A 13,376-nucleotide genomic window follows, 5' to 3' on the forward strand; every position below is an offset into this window, starting at 1 on the left:
ACAACTTTCTTTTTTTTATAAGAACCTTTTTATAAGAACGTTCTTTCTGAGTTTTCTCCTCGTTTTTCTTACCAAAAAGTTCTTTACGACTCAAGCCTTGCCGAGAGCAACTTGAGTATATACTTCGCAGCTAGGTGAAAACGCGGCTTCTTTTGATTATAGTATATGTCTGAACACCTCAAACCCAAACCACGATCAATAAACGTGGCTAATAGAGCTAAGATATTTAGGACCACGCACCTTAAGGGAACTTTATTATAGTTCTTGTTTTGCTATATATACAGTCTCCGCTGCCTTATAAATAGTAACCAAGAAACGCTTGTATTCCAGGTTTCTAAACTCAAATGACGATATTTCTCAAGGGTAAAAATGTAACCTTTCGTCACTTATTCACTTTACAGAATTAAAAGAATTAAAGCTGAAGCGTATCAAATAAAACCAGCCAAATTTGTAACAAGGGGCCCTAGGTAGTGGCTTACCAAGGACAGATTATGTATTTCATTTTTGCTGTAAATGGCATTTAAACCATATTAAATCTACAGATATTATCTTCCAGTAAGTGGTTTGTGGCTTTTTTACGCTATTTTGGTTCACTCTCCAGCCAAAGTGTAACAAAAGATTTTTAGTAGTTTTGTGTGATGCAGTCACATCTGTTTGTTCAAGATCCTTGATAAAAACGCGAATTTTTGGAATCTGGAAGTAAACGTTTATTCGTCATTTTGACTGATTGCTAAAAAAGTATGTGCACTTGATCTAACCAAGCGTTACCAGTTCAGACATTTCCAATTGCCAGAGAGTAACGTATCCATGGCCACGCAAGAAATGCACGTTTCCTAGTCTTTGGCTGAGCTTAGTTCCTTTGGGGAAGATCCCTTTTATTGGGTTGTCTTCCTCAATTACCAAACTGCCAACGTGACTTATCGCAGAGCCAGCACCAAAATATTTGTACATCAATTGTATAATTGTTTTTTTATATTTGTTCACTTGTAAAAATGCCAGCATACTTTGTCCAGGTGTGGCAATATTCCTCGCGGTTATGTTTCCCAAGGCTCGTTAACCAAAAAATACATTTTGAATTAGTTGCCTTGCGGTAGAGCAAGGTGGTTAGCATTCAAAGAGAGTTTCACTGGTCTATGACTCAAGTCTCATGAATCCTCCGAGCAGTTCACCACTATACTCCATAGTTGTTACCACATTGTTAAACTCATCTCCCCGTATTGTGAGTCCCATCTGTAGAATGCACGGACATAGCCTTTGCTAATCTGCAACTGGCACCGCCATCGCCCCGTGTGATCCATGCTCGTCGTCACGTAAGTAAACGTCTCTGATTCAAGCCTGTTCTCCTGTTTGAATTTGTAGATTTTGTGACCAGCCTCGTTCGGCAAGTAGATGTCACGCCGTCGCATTGTGCAGTGGATGCGAAAGAAGAGCGTGACAGAATCCTCGTTCACCCAGTCCCCTGGAAGAAAGAAGGTCAGCACGAATAAGTAAGGGACTGGGGCGAGGTCTTACGAGCCACTAAGCACCCCGATCAGTGGGGGAGCTCAATTCTCCCAATTATAAAAAGATTACCATAGTACAGATAGTAGTGTGATGAAAAATGACAAAAAATGGTCGGTCCATGAGGATGTGTGGGGGAGTTGGAGTTTGCCACAAACTTTTTTGTTTCCCTGAAGCCCTGTTAATTGTAAAAGGCATGGCACAGTAGTAAGAAGGGTAGCAACGTACCTCCAACGTGTAAGTTATACGTCACAGGATCCACCACATTCATATGGAACTCGCCTACCGCAAACGGGACGTCCTGAAAGCCTGTCATGTGTTTCTGAGATACCCAGAATCCCGAGTTTATAAAGAACACCTGTGTAGGGGCATTCCGCTCGCATCTGCAGTTCCTTGCGACCCGATCACGGCCCGGGGGCCCTCTTTCACCGGGGGACCCGGCCTTGCCGGGCTGACCAGGTACCCCAGGGGTCCCCGGTGGACCAATAGGGCCCATCGGCCCCCGTGGACCAGTTTTCCCTCTCCAACCCGGTGACCCATGTGTTCCATTTCTCCCAGGCTCTCCGGGATGACCTCGTCTTCCTCGTTTGCCGGGGGGGCCGGGGGGACCTTGTTTTCCCGATACACCGGGGATGCCATTCAGCCCATTGCGCCCCGGGGGGCCACTAGGCCCAGGGGGTCCTGGATGTCCTGGAATTCCTAATAAAAGGAGGAAATATGGGAAACTGATTGAAGGAATCATGAGTCTCGTACGAGTGCCCCGTAACTAACTTAAACCTTGCGGTTGCCACATTTCAATCCAGAATAACTCGACTGTTCCATAAGTTATGAGTTACTCATGAAGAGTTTCTCTTTTCCTTCAACTTTTTCCCTCGATATCTCGCATTTTCGAATAACATTTTATTACAGTCGGTTTTTTTTATTAGAACTCTATTATAACGGGGTACATCTTGACATTTTCCAAACGATAATTCGAATACCCAATAACTCGAACCAATTTCGATTTTCTTTGAAAGAACGTATTTTTCCTGAGCCAACATAGGAAGAATAACATACAAATTCAATCGAGTATTACAAATATCAAATAAATAGATATTGAGCTTTATGAAGTAAAATAAAAATCTAGAGGATAATCAGTCCAGACCGACGGGTAAAATCTGCTAATCCCGCCGTTATAAGTTCCAATGTGAACGATGAGACACTCACCATTTTTCCCATGTGTTCCTGGTATTCCCTGAAAAAAAAAAAAGAAAACTCCTTTCTTATATATTGCTGGGAAAGTAGAAAACCCATAACATATCAAAAACCCGCGTGCCAAATAGTTTTATTGTTTTTGTAGTCTTTATCATCGGTTGAGAAATCTGCTGATGATATGTCAATAGGGCATGGATCAAGAGCCACAGAAAGCTACTACCTTGTCGATGTGTATGCAGTAGAACACTATTATAATGAAAACGCTATAGAAACATTATATCGGCTGGCATCAATGGTGTCTTATACTGAAAACTCCCTTTCTTGCATTTTTATATTATCTGCATGTTTTCTTTTTTACATTTGCAAATTGTTTTCATACCAAACTAACAAGTACACCATTTGTTACGTGCAGGGAAACGATACCAACTATTCTAAGAATTCCATGAATGCTCACAGGAACTTTTATATGATTGGCTCGTCTTTGTCACACCATTACTGAGCATGCGCACACTAGGAAAATGAAGCCGGGTTCAACAAAACAGCTACACCAGCAAAATTTAGTTCCTTACTCTGTCTCCAAAAAAATGCTGCTAAATGCGCCAGTTTTCTCGACTGCTTTTACGGGTAAGAGGTTTTGTTGAGTTGTGCTAGTTAAAAGTTGCCTAATTCAATGTTGTAGGTTGATTTCCTAACGTACTTACACGCGGCTATCGTCATTAAGATGATCCGAAACTAGTTCATACGGGCGTTATTTTATCGATTTACCATGGCCCTATTTGTGATTTTAAAGTTGCTCATGGTCTTTATCTATTTCCAATGGAGATGTGACAGATGTCAATCGAAAAATAATTGCCATCACTGATGGTGTCGGTGTGAACACAGCAAGAAAAGGTCTAATCGGTTATAGCGCATTCTAATATATGTATTTTAACCACCACGAATATTGTTTTCAGTTTGCTCAAACTTGTTGCTTATTCCTTCAAATTTGAAGGACGATATTACTCATGAATAACTGAGCACATAGTCAACCGACTACGAGTGAATGTCAGATTTCTAACAAGGGAAAGTTTTGCACGATTTTTATCGCCATATCTGAGAATGCTTCCACTTATCATTTAAGATAGTCCAACGGTTATTTCCAATCAAAATACTAATCTACTTCATAACAACCACAACAATTTGCATCTTATTATGAATTAATATTTTCTTTGATTGGTGGTTAAGCTTGGTTGCATCTTAATTGGTGCTGATTTGGTGTTAAATGATAGCAAAAATCTGAAAATGTGAAAAACTCAGGATCGCCTTCTGTGTTTTTATCGTTCTTAGCATTACACCACACCCGTTTTAACCTGATGGCTGTAATTTTCTACCATTCACAAACTTCTCCAGCAAGTCTGGTACCCCTTATACCTAAGAAAGAACTGTTGACCAAGCTCGGACGCAAGGCAGAACCCTTTATATCGATATTTTTTCGCTACTTTTAATTAGATGGTTGTGTTATTTTGTAATTTCATTGTAATTTTGAAAGGCATCGAAAAATTTTTTTTCTGCTTTTAGAATCTTAGGGCTTTGAGTAATTTTGCAGAAATGTTAGGTTGGTCGCTATCTTGACGTTTTGGACCTTAGAAGACACCCCACACGAAATCATATACATCTGGTGCGCCCAGTATTAAACGCTTCTTGGGCAGATTTGACATCAAATGTACATTCTTACACCAGCCTAAATAATATAATTCAAATATTCCACAACACAGACGTTTTCCCAAAACTAGTGTACGGAAAAAGATAATTTCTATTCCATGTAGTGAATTAACAAATTATCACTTCATTATTCTTGATGTTACAGGCAATTCATAACCGCTTTACACTTCAAAAAGATCCGACTTTTGTTTATTTTAGCCGTCCTGCTGTGCAGAAACTGAAAAAACATTATCTATGATAAACAATTTCCAACATCATATAATTTTGTAATAGACAAGGAATAGGCAATGTATAAAATTCATGCCATTTAAAATATATAGAATCAGTATGGTGTCTAAAGTACGGGTACTGTGCGAATGTATATTTTTCTTTGTGTTGTTCAAACAATTGTGCATTTTTAGATGATATGCGGATACTGTACTAACTTCAATCGTACAACAGATAAATGATTTTTAAGCTTGTGGAAGTCAAGGTAATGTCAACCATTTTTCTACAGAGATTTTTTGATGGAGTGGAAGATGCAATGGAGTATTGTCGTTTCGTCAAGCCCAAGTAACCAGCTAATGATTTCACTCGCAGCAAACCTAGCTCGACTGCCCTTCGAAATGATATATTCTTCATTGGTTTCCAAATAAAGATGCCCTCTTTAGGGACAATCTCATGTTGTGTGAGTTTAAGATGACAGCAGAACGTAAGATAACAGTTTTTTTTCTGTTCGTGTGTTTGTGGGGTCGAAGTGTTTTCATTGAATTTCTATTTCTACCGGATTATCATCGCCGAAAAGAGTTTGCATGTGTGTATGAATTGGATAAAGAAGTATTGTTCTCTAGTAAGACTCAATGAATAATTGCTGTGTGTACATATCGACATACTTACACAACACGTAGTTACTTTGCACTCTTGCTCGGCTGAGCTATTTTTACTTTTCTCGGCTTCTCCTCTGCAAAATCAATACGCAAATGTACAGGAGAAAGGGCCTTTAAATTCGCACTGGTACAGCTACGTGTGAATGTATGATTTGAGCGTGCACGAATACGATTTTTCCGTATGCTTGCCTATGAACCATGACATCCTCTAAGTCAGATTTTGTCGAGAACCTTAGAGTCAAACTTCAAATCAAGTGAGCTACGTCAAAAACTCTCCCCATACCTTGTACATGGCATAAGTCGTAGCGATGAAACGACCCAGAATACGAGAAATAGCTGTGCTGTTGTTGGACTCATTTTTTGCGGCCAGCTTTTAAGTGTCTGAAATTAATTCGGAGCCCGCTCGGCGGCCGGAACTGGAGGGACTTTGTGCACTAATAAATTCATCTCCACTTCAGTTACCCCGCTCTACAAGATAAAGGAAGGGTTAACCGAAGCATTAAACAAAAGCGATATCGTAAAACAAAGCTGGGTAACAATGGATCAGAGCAGTGTGAAAATATAGCGGGCTTTGACCTTTTTCCACCAAGCAAGGTCGTTGAAATATCAGCGGCATATCCATTTAGCAGTGCACAACATTAACCAGTGGCGAATTTTACCGCATAGTCCTGCGACCTGCAGCAGAACTCGAACAAAAGACCTCCCGGGTTTTTCTTTTCGTTAGGGCGTGCGCATTACTGTGATCAGATAAAAAATGTTTGGTGTTAATTGGGTCAGAGTTGGTTACGGATACGAGGAGCACGATTTCTTTATCTTTATTCTGGGACAGTTCAACTACGCGGAGTGCTGGGAAAATTTGTTATACTTGATGATAAAGACATAATCCTCGTTGAAAAACGTGAACTTGAAGAACCCTTCTTTATACATTGATATGTTTAGCGCGATAATATCTCTCGGCTAAAAAAAATGAACGATATATCCCGCATGAGAACAGGGATACACAAACATGTCTCGACTTTGCGAAAAAAACTTTTTTTCTCAAACAAAATGATGTACCTCTTTTCCTCTAAATGTACAATAAATATAATAATATCCTTGGTACCCTTTTGACAGTGTCATGAAGTCCTCATACACTATTTTTCACGCGTTTGTTTTTGTTGTTGCGTAAATTAATCCCCGGAGAATTAATGTTTTTCGTGAAGTAAACAAATAATCGATCATATTTTATTGATTAAAAAGAGTCGCGACTACCTCAAGCAAGAATATAAACCGTTCTACAGCAATTCAAAAAGCTATCAAAGCTGGACATGTCTCAAACCTCACTTCACACATAAGCTCTTTTTCGAACAAAGCTTTTATCGTTAGACTGCGCAGAACGTTGATCCAGCGGGAAATATTATCCCAAGACATCTTTTACATTAGCACGTTAACAGATCTTGAAAATGACAAATGTATCAAGTAAGGATAGAAACACTTACGGTGCTTATAATGGTGAATGTGTCTTCGCCATCTTGCTAGGGACTGGGAGCTAACTGTTGCTACCTCCACAGGGATCTCAATCCATCTTTCTTATCATAAGAAAGGTTTTTTCAAAGATCTCTAGAAAAATGACCTATTAGTCAGTGAACACGAGGAAAAGGGTTGAAACCCCCATTTTGACAAAAATCCTGTGACATCTCTTAGCCCCACCTCACACTTGTCTGTATTCTCAACGATTCTGTAGAATAGATTCCATCGTTTGCATAGAGGACATTCTTGTTCTTAGCGTCAGAATTCCTATGAAAAAAAAGGATTTGAAGTGACTCCATAGGTAAGACAAGATTACGGCGCCGTAAGGCTGAAGGGGTATGCAATGGTAGTAGCAAACAAACTTAAAAGTCAAAGACTATATTGTTAAGAGTATGTAACATTTAACCCGAGCTTCTAATACAATATATAGCTAATGCTATCAACAAAAAAGCAGTGTTCGCATGTAATTTGTGTCAGCTTACCTTTCGTTTTCTCTGTGTGAATGCTTGTTCACATGACGCGCCAATGCAAGCGGGCCAAACTAGAAACTTCTTCCCAGAAGCAAACACTCGTTAGTATGCTAAGCTTGCAGAGCCAGACGGGAGCCAGTATTGTGAACGGACAAAAAATGCGTTCAGTCTTAAGTAGTAATGTTCAATGAACGCCCAAGAGTCAAGATAATGAGAACACTTCATCAGCTGCACGTCCGCGTTTCAGCACACCATCCAAACCACACTCACGAATACATATTTTAAAATGCCTAGCCTTATTTCCACAGAATCACGAATAGAGTTTTAACCTAGCATAAACCGCAACCTCAGTCCCACCAACCCTGCTGCGGCCCTGTCCAAAGCCAAGATAAATAATAGAGAAATAGGAATATCGGACTTAATATCGGACGAACTAAACCTCGCTCCCAGGGTTGCCTGGGTAATTTTTAAAGTTGTCAGTAGCTAAACTTGGGCACTTTTATAAATGATAATTATTATTTTTTGCGTATTCTTGAGTTTGTTTTATATACTTCATTTCTCTATTTCTGAGCAATTTTGTGGTTTACGCATGCATTTTTTCTATAATACAGTTTTCACGGTACGTTAATCTATTGATCTGTTTGATTCAATTTACTGTTTTTTGCCAATCCTAATTAATGACGAGTATTTGATTAACATTTGCGCGGATTGCCTGTTGTTTTAGTACAATCCCTATTGATGACGCGTGTTTGATTATCATATGTGCGCATTACAATCCCATTTGATGACGAGTGTTTGATTATCATTTGCGCGCATTACCTGTTGTTTTTGTACAACCCTTATTAATAACCCGTGTTTGATTAACATTTGCGCGTATTGCCTGTTGTTTTAGTACAACCCTAATTAATGACGAGTATTTGATTATCATTTGCGCGTATTGCCTGTTGTTTTAGTACAACCCTAATTAATGACGAGTGTTTGATTATCATTTGCGCGCATTGCCTGTTGTTTATGTACAATCCTTGTTGATGACGAGTGTTTGATTATCATTTGCGCGTATTGCTTGTTGCTTACGTACAACCCCAATTGATGACGAGTGTTTGATTATCATTTGTGTGCGTTGCCTATTGTTTACGTACAATCCTTGTTGATGACGAGTGTTTGATTATCATTTGCGCGCATTGCCTGTTGTTTTCGCACAATCCCATTTGATGACGCGTGTTTGATTATCGTTTGCGCGCATTGCCTGTTGTTTACGTACAATCCCAATCGATGACGAGTGTTGGAGTATCATTTGCGCTCATTGCCTGTTGTTTACGTACAATCCTTGTTGATGACGGGTGTTTGATTATCATTAGCGCGCATTGCTTGTTGTTTTCGCACAATCCCAATTGATGAAGAGTGTTTGATTATCATTTGCGCGGATTGCCTGTTGTTTACGTACAATCCCGATGACGAGTGTTTGATTATCATTTGCGCGTATTGCTTGTTGTTTACGTACAACCCCAATTGATGACGAGTGTTTGATTATCATTTGCGTGCGTTGCCTATTGTTTACGTACAATCCCAATTGATGACGAGTGTTTGATTATCATTTGCGCGCGTTGCTTATTGGTTACGTACAACCCCAATTGATGACGAGTGTTTGATTATCAATATTCTTTATTGGTTCCCAAATAAAGATGCCCTCTTTAGGGACAATCTCATGTTGTGTGAGTTTAAGATGACAGCAGCACGAAAGATAACATTTTTTTTCTGTTCGTGTGTTTGTGGGGTCGAAGTGTTTTCATTGAATTTCTATTTCTACCGGATTATCATAGCCGAAAAGAGTTTGCATGTGTGTATGAATTGGATAAAGAAGTATTGTTCTCTAGTAAGACTCAATGAATAATTGCTGTGTGTACATATCGACATACTTACACAACACGTAGTTACTTTGCACTCTTGCTCGGCTGAGCTATTTTTACTTTTCTCGGCTTCTCCTCTGCAAAATCAATACGCAAATGTACAGGAGAAAGGGCCTTTAAATTCGCACTGGTACAGCTACGTATGAATGTATGATTTGAGCGTGCACGAATACGATTTTTCCGTATGCTTGCCTATGAACCATGACATCCTCTAAGTCAGATTTTGTCGAGAACCTTAGAGTCAAACTTCAAATCAAGAGAGTCAAACTTCAAATCAAGTGAGCTACGTCAAAAACACTCCCCATACCTTGTACATGGCATAAGTCGTAGCGATGAAACGACCCAGAATACGAGAAATAGCTGTGCTGTTGTTGGACTCATTTTTTGCGGCCAGCTTTTAAGTGTCTGAAATTAATTCGGAGCCCGCTCGGGACTTTGTGCACTAATAAATTCATCTCCACTTCAGTTACCCCGCTCTACAAGATAAAGGAAGGGTTAACCGAAGCATTAAACAAAAGCGATATCGTAAAACAAAGCTGGGTAACAATGGATCAGAGCAGTGTGAAAATATAGCGGGCTTTGACCTTTTTCCACCAAGCAAGGTCGTTGAAATATCAGCGGCATATCCATTTAGCAGTGCACAACATTAACCAGTGGCGAATTTTACCGCATAGTCCTGCGACTTGCAGCAGAACTCGAACAAAAGACCTCCCGGGTTTTTCTTTTCGTTAGGGCGTGCGCATTACTGTGATCAGGTAAAAAATGTTTGGTGTTAATTGGGTCAGAGTTGGTTACGGATACGAGGAGCACGATTTCTTTATCTTTATTCTGGGACAGTTCAAACCTGGGAGTGCTAGGAAAATTTGTTGTACTTGATGATAAAGACATAATCCTCGTTGAAAAACGTGAACTTGAAGAACCCTTCTTTATACATTGATATGTTTAGCGCGATAATATCTCTCGGCTAAAAAAATGAACGATATATTCCGCATGAGAACAGGGATACACAAACATGTCTCGACTTTGCGAAAAAAAACTTTTTTCTCAAACAAAATGATGTACCTCTTTTCCTCTAAATGTACAATAAATATAATAATATCCTTGGTACCCTTTTGACAGTGTCATGAAGTCCTCATACACTATTTTTCACGCGTTTGTTTTTGTTGTTGCGTAAATTAATCCCCGGAGAATTAATGTTTTTCGTGAAGTAAACAAATAATCGATCATATTTTATTGATTAAAAAGAGTCGCGACTACCTCAAGCAAGAATAAAAACCGTTCTACAGCAATTCAAAAAGCTATCAAAGCTGGACATGTCTCAAACCTCACTTCACACATAAGCTCTTTTTCGAACAAAGCTTTTATCGTTAGACTGCGCAGAACGTTGATCCAGCGGGAAATATTAGCCCAAGACATCTTTTACATTAGCACGTTAACAGATCTTGAAAATGACAAATGTATCAAGTAAGGATAGAAACACTTACGGTGCTTATAATGGTGGATGTGTCTTCGCCATCTTGCTAGGGACTGGGAGCTAACTGTTGCTACCTCCACAGGGGTCTCAATCCATCTTTCTTATCATAAAAAAGGTTTTTTCAAAGATCTCTAGCAAAATTGACCTATTAGTCAGTAAACACGAGGAAAAGGGTTGAAACCCCCACTTTGACAAAAATCCCGTGACATCACTTAGCCCCACCTCACCCTTGTCTGTATTCTCAAAGATTCTGTAGAAAAGATTCGATCGTTTGCATAGAGGACATTCTTGTTCTTAGCGTCAGAATTCCTATGAAAAAAAAGGATTTGAAGTGACTCAATAGGTAAGACAAGATTACGGCGCCGTAAGGCTGAAGGGGCATGCAATGGTAGTAGCAAACAAACTTAAAAGTCAAAGACTACATTGTTAAGAGTATGTAACATTAAACCCGAGCTTCTAATACAATATATAGCTAATGCTATCAACAAAAAAGCAGTGTTCGCATGTAATTTGTGTCAGCTTACCTTTCGTTTTCTCTGTGTGAATGCTTGTTCACATGACGCGCCAATGCAAGCGGGCCAAACTAGAAACTTCTACCCAGAAGCAAACACTCGTTAGTATGCTAAGCTTGCAGAGCCAGACGGGAGCCAGTATTGTGAACGGACAAAAAATGCGTTCAATCTTAAGTAGTAATGTTCAAGGAACGCCCAAGAGTCAAGATAATGAAAAAAACTTTATCAGCTGCACGTCCGCGTTTCAGCACACCATCCAAACCACACTCACGAATATATATTTTAAAATGCCTAGCCTTATTTCCACAGAATCACGAATAGAGTTTTAACCTAGCATAAACCGCAACCTCAGTCCCACCAACCCTGCTGCGGCCCTGTCCAAAGCCAAGATGAATAATAGAGAAATAGGAATATCGGACTTAATATCGGACGAACTACACCTCGCTCCCAGGGTTGCCTGGGTAATTTTTAACGTTGTCAGTAGCTAAACTTGGGCACTTTTATAAATGATAATGATTATTGTTTGCGTATTCTTGAGTTTGTTTTATAGACTTCATTTCTCTATTTCTGAGCAATTTTGTGGTTTACGCAATGCATTTTTTTCTACAATACAGTTTTCACGGTACGTTAATCTATTGATCTGTTTGATTCAATTTACTGTTTTTTGCCAATCCTAATTGATGACGCGTGTTTGATTATCATTTGCGCGCATTGCCTGTTGTTTACGTACAACCCTAATTAATGACGAGTATTTGATTAACATTTGCGCGGATTGCCTGTTGTTTTAGTACAATCCCTATTGATGACGCGTGTTTGATTAACATTTGCGCGGATTGCTTGTGTTTTCGCACAATCCCATTTGATGACGAGTGTTTGATTATCATATGTGCGCATTACAATCCCATTTGATGACGAGTGTTTGATTATCATTTGCGCGCATTACCTGTTGTTTTTGTACAACCCTTATTAATGACGCGTGTTTGATTATCATTTGCGCGCATTGCCTGTTGTTTACGTACAATCCCATTTGATGACGCGTGTTTGATTATCATTTGCGCGCATTGCCTGTTGTTTACGTACAATCCCATTTGATGACGGGTGTTTGATTATCATTTGCGTGCGTTGCCTATTGTTTACGTACAATCCTAATTGATGACGAGTGTTTGATTATCATTTGCGCGCGTTGCCTATTGGTTACGTACAACCCCAATTGATGACGCGTGTTTGATTATCATTTGCGCGCATTCCCTGTTGTTTACGTACAATCCCAATTGATGACGAGTGTTTGATTATCATTTGCGCGAATTGCTTGTTGTTTACGTACAAATCCCAATTGATGACGAGTTTTTGATTATCATTTGCGCGCGTTGCCTATTGTTTACGTACAATCCCAATTGATGACGAGTGTTTGATTATCATTTGCGCGCATTCCCTATTGTTTACGTACAATCCTTGTTGATGACGAGTGTTTGATTATCATTTGCGCGCATTGCCTGTTGTTTACGTACAACCCCAATTGATGACGAGTGTTGGATTATCATTTGCGCGTATTGCTTGTTGCTTACGTACAACCCCAATTGATGACGAGTGTTTGATTATCATTTGCGCGCATTGCTTGTTGTTTACGTACAAATCCCAATTGATGACGAGTGTTTGATTATAATTTGCGCGCATTGCTTGTTGTTTTCGCACAATCCCATTTGATGACGCGTGTTTGATTATCATTTGCGCGCATTCCCTGTTGTTTACGTACAATCCCAATTGATGACGAGTGTTTGATTATCATTTGCGCGCATTGCCTGTTGTTTACGTACAATCCTTGTTGATGACGAGTGTTTGATTATCATTTGCGCGTATTGTTGTTGCTTACGTACAACCCCAATTGATGACGAGTGTTTGATTATCATTTGCGCGCGTTGCCTATTGTTTACGTACAATCCCAATTGATGACGAGTGTTTGATTATCATTTGCGCGCATTGCTTGTTGTTTACGTACAAATCCCATTTGATGACGAGTGTTTGATTATCATTTGCGCGCATTCCCTATTGTTTACGTACAATCCCAATTGATGACGAGTGTTTGATTATCATTTGCGCGCATTGCCTGTTGTTTTCGCACAATCCCATTTGATGACGCGTGTTTGATTATCGTTTCGCGCATTGCCTGTTGTTTACGTACAATCCCAATCGGTGACGAGTGTTTGATCATCATTTGCGCGCATTGCTTGTTGTTTACGTACAAA

The 13,376-nt window shown here is 39.6% G+C and overlaps 1 protein-coding gene and 1 long non-coding RNA gene across 12 annotated transcripts; one reads left to right on the forward strand and one right to left on the reverse strand.

Annotated features, from left to right (window-relative positions):
* Positions 1–237: 237 nt before the first annotated feature.
* On the reverse strand, positions 238–11,450 carry LOC116619931 (collagen alpha-1(XVI) chain). Of its 11 annotated transcripts, XM_048724104.1 has the most exons (9): positions 9,455–9,529; positions 9,161–9,224; positions 7,253–7,318; positions 6,740–7,037; positions 5,545–5,729; positions 5,272–5,335; positions 2,707–2,734; positions 1,729–2,199; positions 238–1,459 (listed from the first exon to the last, which is right to left on the reverse strand). In XM_048724104.1, the coding sequence occupies exons 5-9, from the start codon at positions 5,616–5,618 to the stop codon at positions 1,188–1,190; spliced, it is 909 nt and encodes a 302-aa protein (XP_048580061.1). In that variant the 5' UTR covers positions 5,619–5,729; positions 6,740–7,037; positions 7,253–7,318; positions 9,161–9,224; positions 9,455–9,529; the 3' UTR covers positions 238–1,187. The 11 variants fall into 11 exon arrangements, with proteins under 11 accessions (XP_048580061.1, XP_032241189.1, XP_048580064.1 ...); XM_032385298.2 differs by lacking the exons at positions 7,253–7,318; positions 9,161–9,224; positions 9,455–9,529 and adding an exon at positions 11,146–11,442 and having other exon boundaries at positions 6,740–6,860; positions 6,951–7,037; XM_048724107.1 differs by having other exon boundaries at positions 6,740–7,318.
* On the forward strand, positions 3,184–5,056 carry LOC116619934. Its single transcript, XR_004296938.1, has 2 exons — positions 3,184–3,318; positions 4,892–5,056. It is a non-coding gene; the product is annotated as an uncharacterized LOC116619934 (long non-coding RNA).
* Positions 11,451–13,376: the final 1,926 nt, after the last annotated feature.

The sequence above is a fragment of the Nematostella vectensis genome, chromosome 2 (assembly GCF_932526225.1).
Source record: "Nematostella vectensis chromosome 2, jaNemVect1.1, whole genome shotgun sequence".
Lineage (NCBI taxonomy): Eukaryota > Metazoa > Cnidaria > Anthozoa > Actiniaria > Edwardsiidae > Nematostella > Nematostella vectensis.

Coding starts and splice junctions, on each gene's coding strand:
- LOC116619931 (XM_048724108.1), bottom strand. CDS start 9,528: ATGAGTCCAACAACAGCACAGCTATTTCTCGTATTCTGGGTCGTTTCA. Junction 9,225..9,454: donor CGACTTATGCCATGTACAAG/GTATGGGGAGTG, acceptor TTGATTTTGCAG/AGGAGAAGCCGAGAAAAGTA. Junction 2,735..9,160: donor GCAAAGTAACTACGTGTTGT/GTAAGTATGTCG, acceptor TTTTTTTTTCAG/GGAATACCAGGAACACATGG.